Source organism: Sebastes umbrosus, chromosome 4 (assembly GCF_015220745.1).
Source record: "Sebastes umbrosus isolate fSebUmb1 chromosome 4, fSebUmb1.pri, whole genome shotgun sequence".
In the NCBI taxonomy this organism is placed as follows: Eukaryota; Metazoa; Chordata; class Actinopteri; order Perciformes; family Sebastidae; genus Sebastes; species Sebastes umbrosus.
The window spans coordinates 25,140,290-25,156,835 of NC_051272.1; the positions used below are offsets into that span (position 1 = coordinate 25,140,290).

The following is a 16,546-nucleotide window of genomic DNA, read 5'->3' on the forward strand; positions in this document are numbered from 1 at the left end:
ACAACTTTTTGGCCAAGACACAGGCGATGTGTGGCGATATAACAGTCGGCCTTTGCCGCCGCTACTTATTTGATGTCGGTTTGGTGTGTCTGGGCTGTTACAGTAAAAGCTGATCCGGCAAAGCTTTTGTTTAGAGATGTTGTTCTGTCCTGAGCTCTCTCCATTTTCTTCAACTAGGACTTTTTGTGCTTTCATTGATACTGACTCAAACTTTTCTACTGACATTCAAATACAACCAGTTAAAATCCAATTTGGATTAAATGGGTCCAAATTCAATTAAAAAACGTTTTTCAATCAGGACACTGACGTCAGTTTTAACCATCTATGTCAGCATGAAATGCATTTTATTTTGGCGGCGGCTGTGTGACGTTCATGTGATGCTCTGGAACAAATCTGAGCATCCAACATTCAATGAACGTGAACCACAGAGAACTTCTCCTGAGGTGGAGGGAGTTAAATCGAAGACGACAGGTGATGTACGAGTGAGGAGCGGTAAGCACCCCACTAGAAACATCAAGAATTAATTTCCACTTGTGTAATCCTCTTTTTGCGCCTTTATTTTCAGACTTTAAGAAAGACAGAAACTCTGCAAATTATCTGTCAACTGTATGTGCCTTTACAGTGAAAATTTGGTTTCAAACCCCCTGTCTGTGCTGTCAGGAAGCAGCCTGGCAGTTACATGCAACAGGACATCTGAGTGTCCCCACATGGATTAGTCTACAGCACACCACAGATTAGATAAGTCTGGCAAATGCACACCGAAGCTCAGCCAAACAACGTGTCCTTGGCATTCAAGCGACAATCTGCACTTAACTGTACATGTCTGCGTGGGTGTGGAAAAGAAAGAGAGAAGCGAAGGAGACACTACAGCACTGTTCATATTGGACAGGAGGTAAAAGTGCACTTCCAACTGCTGTCCCCCAAACCCCGGTTGACTCCGTCTTTGGCCTCTGCATGACTGTGTGAAATGTGACTTGGTGTAACAATTCACAGGACGTGCGCACACAAGCAAAACTAAGACAGACACACACACACACACACATGACTATTAATAATAGAGCTGCTTCACTGGTCCTGGAACATGATAAGCTGCCAACAGCTGGTGTGGCCCCGACGTGTGACCGACGCAGCTTAACCTTCGCCGGTATAGATATTTTGTCTCTGAGCACGAGTGTGTTTGCAACTCTCTGCTCTCTCTGAATGTGTGTATGCTTTCTGTGTGTGTGAGTGCCAGTTAGACACTATATTGGGGAAGAGGTCGCTGATGAAAGACGAGCTTTAAAGTGAATAGAGGTTAAAGAAGTTCGTGGAGGTGACAAATTGTCTTTCGCTCACAAGCACACTTCAGGATAAGGGTTTATTTCAGGTCGTATCAGTTGTGACTAAAAGCCTCAGAGATCATAGTTATATGATTTCTGCAGGTATTTTGAACAATCTACGGTCCATCTGCAGCTGGCAGTGTATGTGTTTGTGTTTTAGGTCAGCTCCGCTCAACTGAGATTCACAGGAGAGTTAGTGAGAAAATTGTTATGTAATTTCACTACAGCATGGATGCAAAAAAAAGATATGATCAACTGTTTACTACTTCTCTATACATGAGTTTGTTTAAATCATTATTTTCATGGTCGATTAAATTGCAGATTATTTTTGCAATTTATCGATAATCGTTTGATCTATAAAATGTCAGAAAATAGTTAACAAATTTCCTGAAGCCCACAGTGATTAAATTGCTTGTTTTTTCTGACTAACAGTTTAAAAACCTAAAAATATCCAGTTTACGCCCACATAAGACAATGCTTCACATCCTTTTTGACTTGTGACCTCTTCAAAATAGAAGTGTCAGAAGTCCATGAGTCACAAGGTTTGACCTACAAACTTCTCAAATAGTGTCTTTTTCATACATTTTCAAGGCCCACAGATCCAAAACTATCCAATATTTACAAAAAATGCAAAGATAAGACATAGGAATTCAAATTTGTGTTGTAAAACTTAGCTTCTTTTTCCTTCTTTATCTCGTGGACCCCTCAGATATGGCACAGAGGAAGAAAAGCAGTAAAGCCTCACTGAGAAGCTACAACTAGAGAATGTGTGGCTATTTTAGGGGGAAAATTACTTAAACTATTTATCTATGCCCCCGTAAAGGCAGCGACAATAAAGCAGGAAAACACTTCATGACACTAAAACCTACTGATCAACACAAAAACAAAGAGCGTTTTGACAGGACAACAACAAATCATCTAGTCGCTCACCTGGACGACGGTACAGTTCCGAGTTGTCTTGGCCCCGATGACGCGTGATGTCCAGTGTGCCAGCCAGTAGTCGATGGCAACCATGAGGGAGTGTTTGAGGAGCTGTGACAGGAGGAGCACGGTGAGCAAGAGGACCCCGGCGGAGGACAGGTAGGTGCCACAGGAGCGCCAGGGGATGGTGGCACGCTGACGCATTACCTGCGACATGTTGTCGTCATCGTCGCTCTCCAGTGATTCCTCTGGGATCAAGACAAAGACGAGTCAAAGTGATTAAGAGTCTTGGTTCAGTATATTTAAGTGTGAGTTATAGATTGATGCATTTTATAATACATGACTGTGCTTTACATAAAAGACTATTTCTGTATTGAACTGTGGTCCCCTCTGCTGTGACTCACTGCTCATATGCTCTCTGACATTTCTGACGTTCCTCTTCCTACCCTCCTTCCTAGATATTTCATTATCTTCGTATTCTCTCTCTGTCCTTTTTCTGTCATCATTTCTGATACATTTCTCAGATGTGTCTGAAGAACCATTACTAGCACAGGACATGAAGAGAAGAGAAAAAATAAGAGAGAAAGAGGGCCAAAGAAGAGGAGAAACCACAGAGAAAGTGTGCTACAGGCTACAGCATCCACATTAATGTGCTTAAACACCAAGCAAATTGGTCATTCTCATGAATGGCGTGTTTTTCTGGGTCAACAGAGCAGCCATGACACACTGACTGGGATTGAGGAGCAAATGCTAACGAGCTCCCGCCTCCTCCCCACCCCTGATGTAAATATATCATATCACATCATGCAGCAAGCTTTGGAGCACGAGGCTGCATGTGGGCAGTCTACAAAGCGTTGGCAGAGAGGAAGCAGGAGAGTAGAGGGAAGGAAAGTGAGATGATGACTGGCAGGGCAAAACAGACTACTGCTACCATCATCAATCATGCCGGCATTAAGTAGTTCTTGAGGAGCAGGATTGACAGATGTTTGGGGAAAATGATGGATGGTGGGAGAAACTGTGAGTCGCTTGCAGCGTCACGATGCCACAGACGTTTTTTTTTTTCTTTTTTCTTTCAGTCCATGCTTTCTGGCCACACCTGCTCGATCGAACATGAGGGCGGCACCTTGTGCTGGAGACATCGCACAAGTCCACTCAGGGTTGCCACCAGCACACGGGAGACAACACAGAAAACAGATAAAGAGTACAGCCACTGCACCTTAGCACCTCCCACTACAGCTGCACATTCAACAGCAGAGATAAAGGATCAGATTCAGTGTTTAGCCACAGCAGGGGGGTGCTAGAGAGGAGATGGTTTCATACTGTATCTGGTTGCTGAGAAAGCCTAAAGAGAAGCCAAGACATGAAACACCAGACCCAGCGAATTTGTATTCATTCAAATCATTGCAGCATGTGTTAGCATTAAAAATAAGCTGATGAGCTTAAGATTTAATGTAATGTAATGTAAGAGGTGCTGCTCCTCAGCAAATAGATGCAACAGGAGAAGGGAAATCATACTCCGCCTTTATTATTATCACACACATACTCATTATAATAAGACCAAAATCAGTAAAGGACTGACTGCAGTCATACATACATGTAATCAAGCTGTTGTTTCCTGTGATCACTCACCTTCCTCGTCCTCTTCAGTCCTGGCGGCGTCTCTGGAGTACATGGCCCTCCGCAGGTTTTTCCTCTCCTTATCTGTCATACTCGCTGCATCCGTCTCCTGGAGGAGACATAAAGATAAACACTTGATTCTTCCCAGAATACTAAAGACTACAATCTGGTGAGACATTAAGCAAACATCCAGGTAATTAAACTCATTCCAAGCAGCACTGGATTCATTAACACTTTGAATGTGCAGTCATTAATCACCGTCTCAAACTCCTGGTCCTGTCTGTGCATCAGGGTTTTCCACTGCTCAAAGAGGTCAGGCTCAGAGTTCTGGATGTCTTTCAGAGTCCCTTCAGTCTGGATAGTGCCATCTTTCATGGCAATGATCTAATAAAAAACACATACATACAAAGGTGCAGAAGAGAAGAGGAAAAACAATCTTTTAGTATTAGCTGACACTGGAAATCAATCTTTATGCACTCCGGGATCTTTCTGAGATAAACTGTCTGCATCCCAAATGAAATGTTTTCATCATGAATAATACAACAGCATCATAAATGGACAATCTTATCAATTAGTGTCACTATTAAAGAGAAAACGAGTCTGTAAAGCTATAGATTATCCAGAGCCAAGATAAACATTCAAGTGTTACCCAGTCTGCGTGTGGTAGATACTGAAGTTTGTGTGTGACCAACACCACCGTCCTCTTCTCCTCTCTCAGGAGCTTGAGGATGCCGTCCTGCATCAGATGGTCACTCAGATGGATGTCTAAGGCAGAGAATGGGTCATCCTAAAAATATATATAAACAGACATTAATAAGTATTTATTAGGAATAAGAATTTCTCTTTAACATTAAATATGTAGGACTTAATACGCAAAAAAAATCAAAGTTACAGTTTGGAAATAAACATATTTAGTTGTTATTTGTTAAGAGTTTAGTAGTTTAGTACACAATAACTCAGTGTATTTGCTTCATTAGGACTGTCTGGGTGTGGTTTGATTAGATTTGACTGACAGCTGTCTGATTGGTGCACAGAAGAACATGACTTCGATTGATTGTTTCATTCGTATTTCACGCAAGAATGCCCAAAATTTGCTGGTTCCAGCTTTTAAATGTGAGGATTTGCTGTATTTCTTTGTCATATATGACAGTAAATTGAATATCTTGCAGCTTTAGACTTTAGTCAGACAAGACAAGCAAATTGCCAACATCACTGTGGCCTCTGAGAAATTATGAATATCATTTTTTTACACAATTTTTTATACATTTAATAGACTAAACGATTAATCAAGAATATAATCTCCAGATTCATCAATAATGAGGCCCTAGTTATAACAATTTAATGCAAAGTGATTATTAATAACTGAGAGGCGGTAAAATCCAGCAGGAGCTGACATTTTCAATCTGTCAGTTGAAAGTTGCATTGAGCTTTTTGGCCTTGCAGCTGAGCTTAAGAGAGCGTGTTGCTATTTTTGTCACGTAGGAAGGCATCAGAAATAGAATCACTTCAGGAGTCTTCAGGTAAAACTGCACAAACAATGTTTCACTGTGAATACCAATACACTGTCTGCTAACAAGGTTAATTAAAGGTGCAATCCAACAACTGAAATCATACTTTCAATCGAAGATCCGTGCGTGCAGACGAAGACTCACCAGAAAGACCACGTGAGTCTGTTGGTACAAGGCTCTGGCTACGCTGATGCGCTGTTTCTGTCCCCCTGACAGTATGATACCCTGCACCAGAGGGCGGAAAACTTCATTACAAGGTTTTACTACAAAGAGGCCTGAACAACATGATTACATCCACAAATGCATGTAGCACTTTCCCCCAGAGTAATAAAGGAGATTACGGTTTATTTCCCGCATTACTTGTGCATGAATGAAATCCAACATGACAGTGCTTTGGCTGAACAAGGTCAGTCCAACTCCCTATACGCTACACACAAACATCAAATCCTGCACAGTAATGATGACAAATGATTCTGCAATACAGTGAGCCACAGTGGGAGCTAATGGCCAGATCTGGAAAATAACAAGACGCCAGAGGAATTCAAAGAAAATCGATGATTTTACTGTGACACTGACCCGCTCCCCGATCTCAGTCTGGTCCCCCTGTGGAAGGATGTCGATGTCAGGCTGAAGAGAGCAGGCCTCGATGACAGCTTGGTACCTGGCGGGCAGTAGAGACAGAGACAGAATACAAATGAGGACAGAGATCAGCTGCTAACACCAGCCACAAGGACACTATGGGCCTGTTCATTATTAACCTCTTGGCTAATAATGTAGACAGTAAATTCATTTAAATGATACATACTGAATCTCATATATAACTAGCTGTTATCTATGCATAACACAACCCACAAACGTCTGAACAGAGCCACGAACACTGAAAATGAAAAGAAAAAAACGAGTTTCAGCAGCCTCTTGAAAGATTTTGCCGTGAGCGCTCAATCAGACTCGCTTCAACAGACGGGCAGAATAAAGAGATGAGAGGCAGATTCAGAGACCACAGAGACACCCTGGGAACAAAGCGCAATGCTGCATCAGTCACTCATTCATGTTCAGATTTTAAATGAATCGCATGTTGTTCATTAAAATGTATCATCATTTCTCAAGTTACCCACTACAGTAGAAACAAACACATGACACATGACAGGTTGACGGTTCTGTAATCAATGGAGCTTTGTGAACATTGCAACCTAAAAAATATAGTATCATGGCTCAGAAAAAGTGGATTAATCCTGTTTTAAATAGTCTGCATAATTTATCTGATGAGTTTTTAATGAACATATTAATGAAGGGGATGTGACCTACTGTATTCTTAATCTGAATCTAACAAATCACAATTATCCATGCATAGATTTATGAATCCACAGTGTGTCACATGATGGTTTTGTTTCAAATATAAGAACCAGTCAATCTCTTGCAACAACATGGCTACGGTTTACAGTACTGAATGTCTTATAAACAGGACACTAGTGTTGTAGTACTCGAGACCCGTCTCAAGACCACTTTTTGAAGGTCTTGGATTTGTCTCAACCTTATTTTTATTCGGTCTTGTCTCGGTCTCAGGCAAAGAGGACTCAGGATTTTCTTTCAAGACCGGTCAAGACCACGACAGCAGAGATTGTCTGTGCATTGTCTGATTTATTTGTCAACGTCATTACTGTGATTGCTCATAGAAAACAAAGGAAAATTCCCACACATAAAATTCACCTCTGCAATGCCTTTTGATTATTTTACTGATATTTCTTATGGTACACTTATATACACACCCACAAACACACGCACACACACACACACACACACACACACACACACACACACACACACACACACGCATACACACGCAAACACACGCACACACACACACACACACACATGCAAACACACACACACACACACGCACACACACACACACACACACACACACATATATATCTGTCAATAAAAGTGGAATTTGTCTTTGTTTTCTGTGGGTGATTTTATGGGAATGTGGATCTTTCAGATCAATTTGAGGAGTGCCTATGACATGTTCCACATTTTATAGTGTGTTATGCAGTGTGGGACTCGCACTGGTCTGGTCTTGGTCGCAACTCCATCGCGCCCTGCCTTGGTCTTGTCTAGGTCTCGTTACACTCTGGTCTCGGTCATGACTTGGTCTTGGTTTAGGTGGTCTTGACTACAACACTGCAGGACACTGTAAGACACACCTTACGCCAAAAGTCACTGGAAAATGACAAGTTAATAATAAAGTTAAATATTGTGTTAACAAGAGTTTACAGCCATGCTAGCAGCTGTGTGAGGCTCTACTTTGTGTGCTGTGCTTTGATCTGAATGTTAATGTCAGCATGTTAACATGCTCACAATGACAATGCTAATAATGTTATTTTGAAAGACTGTGGAAAAGCCAAGCTATAAACATGGTCACTCATGAAGGCAGTTGTACCTCCGAAGCCAGAAATGATGCATCATGGCAGGAGCAGACATTATCAACTTTAAAAGTGTTAAATAACTGTGTATAATTTGTGCTAATTAATGAGTGATGCAGCAGCAAACATGGGCAATTAAACAGCTTCGACCCTACAGCATCTTTTTTTTTAAAACACCTGATGCTGCTGCCCTAAAGTGAGTCAGCTTCTCTGGATATTGCCAGGAATTAAACAGACAGCAGGACAGGACGGGGTAGAAAGAGAGAAAGAGATGTGTGAAGAGAAAGACAGAGGAGACAGCGTGAAGAGGCGGCGCAGGTTGGGTAAACATCTCCACAGCAACAAACCACAGCGGCCCATTAGATGTATGATATGAAAACAGTCCATTAGACCCAGAGAGAGCCAGGTCACAACCATAAATCCAAGCAACTGACCGTTCAGAGAGTCCATTTGTTGTGAGGATGAAAATTGTGATCGCGTACGACTGATTTGAGTGTGTCATTAAAAGGGAATGTGTGTGTTTTTGATTTGCTCCCGCAGGCGAAACAAACAGCATATGTTGTTGAGCCAGGCGTGAGTGAAACTGTAGACACTCTGCACAGCGAAAAGACACCTTCAGCCAAGACAAATCCTGGCTCGAGGTGTCTCTGTGTCAAAACAGGTTATTTGGGAAGTCTTGGGAAGTTTTGTTTTTTTACTGGACTCAAAGTGTGGACTTAATCAGGCGTCAACACATCCAAATTACCACAGCGGCCTCAGGGAGCAAGGTTACTGACTCTATTTTGGCTTAATAGCTTGGCCTGACAACACATTGATTACTGTGTTACAATTAAAGGGGAATGTCCTTCGAGGCTAGCACAGGCTTAGACAGCTAGTTTTAATGTGATTATGGGTGTCACAGTGACAGCACTGAAGCATCCAAATGAAATTCAGTAATCAATGTAGGGAAGGCAGCTTTCACACACTGGCTACTAATGCAAGACTACAGTCTGAAAAGTGTTGTTCTATGCGGAGCACATCCACAAACATACAAATCAAGAGAAAACTAAAAAGATTAGAACAAGAGTTTGCATTGAAAACAGGATGTTGGAATGCAACCTTGACAAATCAACTAATTACAGGAGCATGTCTGTGTTCCCTGAGATCAGTACCTCCACCGGTACCATGCCATTGTTCCAACGGCCCATTATTACAAAACCCAATAGTCTGAAAAATGTCCGATTGGACTTAAAGCCCATTTGTCCGACAGCCTGTTATCCCGGAATTTTTTTTTTCCATTGTTCCGAAATCCCATTGCTCCGAAAATACAACAAACAGAAGCGCATGGCTAATTATTAAGCAGAATGGCGTCACCAGACCTTTACATGACCCGCCTTACTCTACCTCTGTTTGGCTTACCATGATATTCTTACCCTAAACAATCTGATTCCTCATGCCTAAACCTAACCAACCCAACCAACGAAGGCAACAAGTAATAGCCAGACTGTCTGTCCGTTATTGGATACAGTTAGCGCAAAATCTCAAAAAGTTATCAACAGATCTTTACATGGGCCAAGGATGATGCTGAAGGAACATATGCCTGACCTCCCACTACACTGAGTTGTCAGTTTATCAGGTACACCTAGCTAAAACTAATGCATTCTAATACAACAGTCAGACAAAAAATCCATCCTTTGACCTGCCGTTTGTCATCCTTTCATCGAGGAACATTCAAGAATAGTTGTCTGTAGGCAGCTCGCATTTCTGCATTGATTAAAAACACTTAGCTGAAATGTCTGTTTCCTCCTCTTGCTGCACCTCCATCATCACTTTGCTCACTTTTATGTGTGCATAATGAATTAAATGTATTACTGGTTGTTGTGCCCTGGTGGCCTCTGGGTTTACAGCACCAACCGCCCCTGTTTGAGTCAGCTAGGGACCTGTGATGTATGTTGTTTCCCACCTCTCTCTAATTTCTTGTCATCTCGTTAGTGTCATAAAATAAAATCATAAAATTACCCAGAAAACTTGGACAAAAAATGATCTCTGCTTAAGTCACATCTGTTTCCACTACTTGCAGAGTGCAACACACTCTCATCCTTCATTGTTAAACCACTGGTTTGGTGCAGGTATGAAGTCTTACCTTGGTTTGATCATGGGCATCTCAAAGGTGATGTTCTCCACCACTGTCGCATTCAACAGCCAGGGCTTCTGGGAAGCGTAGGCCACAGCGCCTCTCTTCCTACCAGAGGTTTTAAAACACACACAGAAGTGTCAATCAATCAATAATCTGCTCTCTATGTTTCAATTTGACTTCTTAATCAGTCTTTTGTTTCAGACAAAGGTTAAGAAACTGTTTAACCTCTGGATCACGGTGACTCAGCCTCAGAGGCTGGTGATGCATGATAATAACTTCAGTACATAAAGAGCTGGTCCAGAGATCATTAGAGACTGTGGTGTGTTTGTGAAGTCAATATGCAGCTGAGGGTCGGGGGTAAATATGTGAGCAAAGGGAATATCTTGTTCTCTATTATCTTATCAGCGGCTTTCTAGATAAGCATGAGGATTGCTGCTCTGCTGATAATGATGATGCGTCTCCATGGAGACCGCCATACTATTGTCTGAGCTCACCTGATTTCTCCGTCACCTGCTGCATCTCTGTCTGTGGGACTGCAGAGAAAGTATCAAACACACACACACACACAAAAACCCATTAAATAAGCAATACTGTTTCCTCTGAGATAAGCTGATTATTCACTCCATCTCCGTCCTGTAATGATTAACAGAAAACAAACACATACACAATAACCCGTATACTCTTCCCTCACTATTGCCATCATGTCACAGGCCAAACACTAACAGGCCACCGACTGCCCTACATGAACACATCTATCATTAGCTGTGATCTTATCCTCCCTAAAAATAACCCCTACCCCCCACCCCCTCCCACTCCCAATTTTTCTTCCTGTAATTTGCTGATATGGAAATCAGCATAAACTCGTTTGGACTCTGACGCATTCAATTCTCACAGGATCTGATTCCTCGGGCTTAGATTAGTACGTCAACACGGGGTCTGTGGCCGCCGGGATGTTTGTTGCTGTTCGCTGGTATCCTGTTCATCTAGTGTATGTGTCTCTCTGTAAGCTGCGCTATAACTGTAAAGGCAGGGTGTTTGAGGTGAGAAGAGAATGATTTGTGCATACTTGCTGAAACTGTATACACACTAAACTTCCCAAAAAATATGTAAATGTTTTTCTATTTTTAGAAACTTGCAGACTTATATCAAATAACCAGAAAGACTGATCTGACTTTCTGTTTTGTAGAGAGGAACTGGCGCTTGTAAATAATTAAAGGGACTGCTGAGGCCTTCTAATGCCACGCTGATTGTCCAGGGAAATAAAGGGAAGTTCAATGAAATTACTTGATTCCTTCACTCTCCATTTTCACTGGCTAGTATGTTTGGGGGTCGAGGTGACACACATACATGCCATTCTGCCTTCCTGACTAGACAGCGGTGTCTAACCCTGATTTTGTCCGAAGCTTTTCTCGCCGCCAGTCACAAAGCAAAGAGACAGGGTGGGCTAAAAATACTCAAGTCACCAGAAAAAATCCCAGTGAGCTGAGGATTTGTTTTCTAGATTTCAATCACGTAGATGATAAATACTGTGGATGAATAATTTTATAATTTATTGTGAGTGACGAGTAATACATAGCTGGAAATGATTGAGGGAGTAGGCTTTTACTTTAGGCTTTTTATGTTATGGAGCCCTGAAAGTTGAATGTGGCCAAGACTACTATAATAAATACTATATATTATGTTAAGTTTTAAAGTTTTCATCCCATGTCATGTTTCAGTTATATTTATTATATTTTGATTTAGTTTCATGCATCATTCATCATTTATTGTTTTGTTTTTTTGTACTGGGTATATATATAGTATTTGGAAGTATGTTAGTATGATAAAATAAAACCAACCCTGAGCAGTGCTATTATTTATCAAATCTGAGCTCTGAAATGACTTAAGTGCAAAAATTAAAATAATTATTCCAAGTAACATGACATTGTTTATGGGATGATGATGTACTTGAGAAAACTGTTTTATTAAATTAATTGACATAGCAGTATTCTGTTTACACTGCACACTGTCTTTATTCACTGTGTCCCGACTATAGAAACAAACATATGTGCCGTCCTATACTGTTATTCAGCAGACAGTTCTTGGTTCTGTGGACACACCCTTATAGAATAATGCTATCAATAGACAAGGAGCTAAAAGTTTCCTATGTTATCTGTCTTGTTAGACAGAAAGAGCCAGTGACAAGACACCAGCTGTCAAATGCTCGGTTGACATACTGTTGCCATACGCAGGGCGACATGGATGCCTTAGTGTGTGTGTGTTTAATTCCAGTGCAAAAAAACAGTGAATGGCAAGGCCAGTTGAGTTACAAATATAAACAATAATTCCACAATTAATCCAATGCGCTAAAATAACCCCACTATTTGCGTTGGCTTAACCAGTGCTAATAATGAACTGTCAAACAGAGCTTTATTTATAACAAGGATTTATAGTGTCTGTCCACTATCCTTTGTGTGAAACAGCTGAATCAAATGTCTTTCCTCTCATCAAAAATAGTGTACTGCAGCATGTTTGCACTTCCAAGCTGCAGGTATCTTTTAATGTATTTGACTTTTGTCTCAGATCTTCAAGCGTGAAATTGTCCTTTAAGGCACGATTAAAATATATGTGATGATACTGGTTTATTTTTAGGTTTGGGTGCTTGGGCTTTTTTCATCTTCACTCATTTTTCATTTAATGTATATACCTGTATGTATATGATACATGTAATAAAAAAGTTTAAGTTTACTCTGACTTACCTTTGATCTCCCTCAAAGTCAATGTTTGGCAGGCTGCAGAAAATAGAGACAAAATATATAAATGGAAGTTTATCTAACAATTCTGCAATTGTTCCTTATCAAAAGTTGTAAAAATACAATGTAAACTCCCAGATGCCAGGGGATATTTATGAAGGCTGGTTATGTAATTTGAAAAGGCCTTTAAAAACAAATAAACTCTTATTTTTAGAATTAAATGTGTCAAAGTGTACACACATACAATACATCCACACACACATGCACATAACCATTCACATTCAGACTCCTACATCTAAAATTCATTAAGATCTGATTGGCTGTTTTGAGCTTTGCACATGCTCAGTAGAAGCTGCGGTGTATTTTTAGTTTTGCTAAGTTGACACCTCTTTCATCCTGAGAAGGTGACTCTCAGAGAGCGAGAGCTGATTTACAACAGTTTAGTGCAGCAGCTGTTAGAAAGTGAACTGGTGACTGACATTCATGAAGCTCTGACATGCCACATACATACATGCAAACACCCGTGTGTACTGACTGTGTAAAAGACATTGAAGTGAACAGTGTCAGCAACTCTATACAGCAGGTGTTAAACTGAAAAGATCTATAAAACAAGCAATTAAGAATTAGTGAAAATTAAAAAAAAAATTTAACATATTAAAACATAATGTACATTTTTGTATTTAGCTGTATGTTTATTTATTTATCTTATTTTATTTATTTATTGTTTTACATATATTCAATATTTTGTTATAAAGTAAAATAAAGAAACTTACTTGATTACTTGCAAAATTATAACACACATTTTTAAGTAAATTGTTTTTCTTTGTAATTTTATTTTTAATTTAAACAACATGGGGAAAAAAAGAAGTGAACAGATAAGACAAGTGAGGCTAATAAGCCATATACTGTAAGCTCATGTAGTGGTCCTCTTCCTAAATTAAGTAAAATAAAAATCCATTTAAATAAAAAGGAAAACAAGAGATTAAAAAAATAATTATATATAGTTTGAAATTATAGCGAGCTGTTAATAATATGTAGGTTGGCTTTCCATATCCGTGCACCAAGATATCTCAAGGAATACCGGCTGTGCCTGGTTTTCTACAAAGGAAGGATCTGTCTGGTATTAAAAAAATGAATTTGAGAATTAAGCTTGAAGAAGTTACAAGTTACGAAGATGATAAGATGGCAAGTGGCAAGAGTATAAATACATAATATGGGCAATTTGGAAAACGAATGCTTTTTCAAGAAGTTCTGAAGTGAGAAATGTGGTGAGATTACAACATAAAAATCAACATGTCAAATATCAGTTTTCTTGTTGTTGGTATCAGGGCTAAACCGAGCAGTTTCTAACAACACACAACGGAAACACCCCTTGAGAAAATGACCTCATCAGCCCTTATGACCTAATGACACTCGAAAAACACTGAAGACTGAATGGACGACTGATTGTTTTTATCCTGCAGCCATCGTAAAACAGAGTAATCATGCTCATAGCTTTCATCTCTGACTGAAGCACCGAGGACTATTTCCCCCTTCACGTCAATCAACACCTCAAGGTCACGTTAGAGGAGAATTCATGAGGGAGTCGTACAAGAACGAGTTTCTATCTGCAGCGAAAAAAACTCAAGTCTAATCTTCAAAGCCAGGCTGAGGAACTTCCCACAGTTTCTAACTATCTTTTAATTAACTTAAACGTCCATTTAAAACTTTAAGTCCCCTAATGATGACCGGGAGTAATGGTGCATGTTCATTGTGATGACCACGCCTGATAGTGACTGATAATACTGCTGTCAACAAACATTAATTTTAGTCTCTTAAAGAAGATCTTTTCTTCACTTGTTTTTCTTGTTTTTTAGTTCAATAACTGAAACCCAGCTACAAACAATATAAAGTAAAGTGCTCGTTTACCACTCTGGTTTGGGACACAGGGTCAACCAGTTGATGTGTTGCAGTTAATCAATTCAGCAGGTACAGTTTATGTCCCAACCCCGCTATTCAACTGGCTACAGTATGCTGGCAAGTTTTGAGACTCGGGTCCTTTCTGCACACAAGACATCCAACCTGCACTGCTTTGACTGGATACTGAGGTCAAGCTACAAATAGTCATCCACTTTAATGAGAGAGACGCTCCCTGCTCTATGCCATATTTGGAGTGAGAGAGCAGGTGGGTGAGGAAGGGTGGTGGTTGGGGGGTCCCATCGATGGAAATGACGGATTGTGTTTGGAAAATACAGCGTTGGTAAACACGTCACCCCACCAAAAAGGAAGATGCCGTCCATCATGAGCTGTAATTTGACCCACTAGCAAGTTTTATCTCATCAAAAACGAATCAAAAGCAAGCGACTAACACAGCGAATAGAGACACTAAAAGCATAAAGCACAACTTGTTCCTGATGATGTTGTCATACTGCTGTGGTATTGTATCAATGTTACATACTGCCCTAAAGTTCAAGGAAAAGCAAATAAAAGAAGTGACTTCACTGACGAAAAACTTGATCTTGATCTTGGAAACATTAGTTGACCGAACAGTGGACTTTGTGGTGAGATTGTTTTGTCAACTGCTGTTTCCAAAAGGTCAATTTCAACATTAAAGACCAACTTGGACAAGAAGTCCTTAAAGAGCTCAGAAAAATGAAACGTCCATGAAAACTGGGCAATTCAATCTGCTGAGATCATGTGATATGTGTCAAGTAACCAAAATAGTTCTCATTACTTAATTATGACGACATGAACAGCTGATCAGTGACAGCTGAACCACAAATCATTGTTAAACGAATCAAACACTCTTCTGATTAGTCATGCTGCTGTTTACTTCTGTCAGGCACATACAAGCCTCATTGATCCTCTATTTGCTTTATGTGCATTTCTTATCTCAGTGATTTGTATCTGCTGGTTTTTGTTCTGCGCTGAATCTGTTGCACACTTGCAGACCCTCCCAGATACAACGTTTCATCCATGTGTAGCTCTAAATGATCCTGACTGAAACACAGCACAATGATAACAACAACTTACATAGTGGGAACATAAAGACAAACTCCTCTTAATGTGTCTGAGTACTTCAGGAGGGTACAGTCTAAATGACAAGTCCTCCTTAGTCTCTCCCCGGGACACATGATAAGTGAGAGGGTTCAGCACCCAGCAGGGTCGACAATCCAGCCTGATATCAGAGGGCGTGCCAGCCCGGCCCTGGCATCAGGACAGAAGGAGGAACTGTGTGTGTGTGTGTGTGTTTGACTGCCAGGGACACCACGAGAAACAAGTAGGGGGTAACTAAACTTTGTTGACATATGGAGACTGATATCGGCGCTATGCTGGGGAGGTGATGAGATACTCAGATGCAGGAGATAGAGGCTAATGACTCCCAGAATGCATTGGGTGTGATATGTGTATTCAGTTTCAGCCGAGCTATTTCAAATGTGCTCTGCAGAAGGTTACATCAGAGCAGAGAAATTATTTAGTACAACAGTCCACACACAAATAATCACTATCATAATCACAAAATGTACTGAACCATCCACATTACATTGCTAATTAATATAAATTAAAAATATATATTCAAGCATCAATGCACAATTAATCATAACACCTATGGACAATCATACACCTTACTGCCATAGCAATATCCACCTGACTTGCTCTAATGTACAGTGAACTACACTGTAGTATATTAACATTTTTTGGGGCATTTCTGCTAAATTTTGATAGTGAGAGAGACAGACAGGAAAGGCATGGGAGAAAGAGGGGATGACATGGGCTGGACTCAAACCCAGGCCACTGCGGTACCAACTCAGCCTTAATAGTATGCGCTCTACCCAGTGAGTCATGACATGTGACTAAAGTTGCATATCTAAATCGCATAAACTGAGTGAAAGAAAAGCCGCTTGGCAAAAGCTCTGAAACAAACTGTAAG

At 40.5% G+C, this 16,546-nt stretch overlaps 1 protein-coding gene across 3 annotated transcripts in view; it reads right to left on the minus strand.

The window, feature by feature from the left end:
* abcc8 (ATP-binding cassette, sub-family C (CFTR/MRP), member 8) overlaps positions 1-16,546 on the minus strand; it is a 62,027-nt gene that overhangs the window by 12,067 nt on the left and 33,414 nt on the right. For 2 of the 3 annotated variants that reach the window (XM_037767847.1, XM_037767849.1), the window contains 10 exons: positions 12,643-12,675; positions 10,399-10,437; positions 9,911-10,009; positions 5,942-6,026; positions 5,510-5,590; positions 4,507-4,644; positions 4,116-4,241; positions 3,870-3,966; positions 3,337-3,405; positions 2,250-2,488 (listed from right to left, as the gene is read on the minus strand). In XM_037767847.1, coding sequence (XP_037623775.1) covers positions 2,250-2,488; positions 3,337-3,405; positions 3,870-3,966; positions 4,116-4,241; positions 4,507-4,644; positions 5,510-5,590; positions 5,942-6,026; positions 9,911-10,009; positions 10,399-10,437; positions 12,643-12,675 — 1,006 coding nt within the window. The remainder of the gene's footprint in view (positions 1-2,249; positions 2,489-3,336; positions 3,406-3,869; positions 3,967-4,115; positions 4,242-4,506; positions 4,645-5,509; positions 5,591-5,941; positions 6,027-9,910; positions 10,010-10,398; positions 10,438-12,642; positions 12,676-16,546) is intronic. The other variant, XM_037767848.1, reaches the window with a different exon arrangement.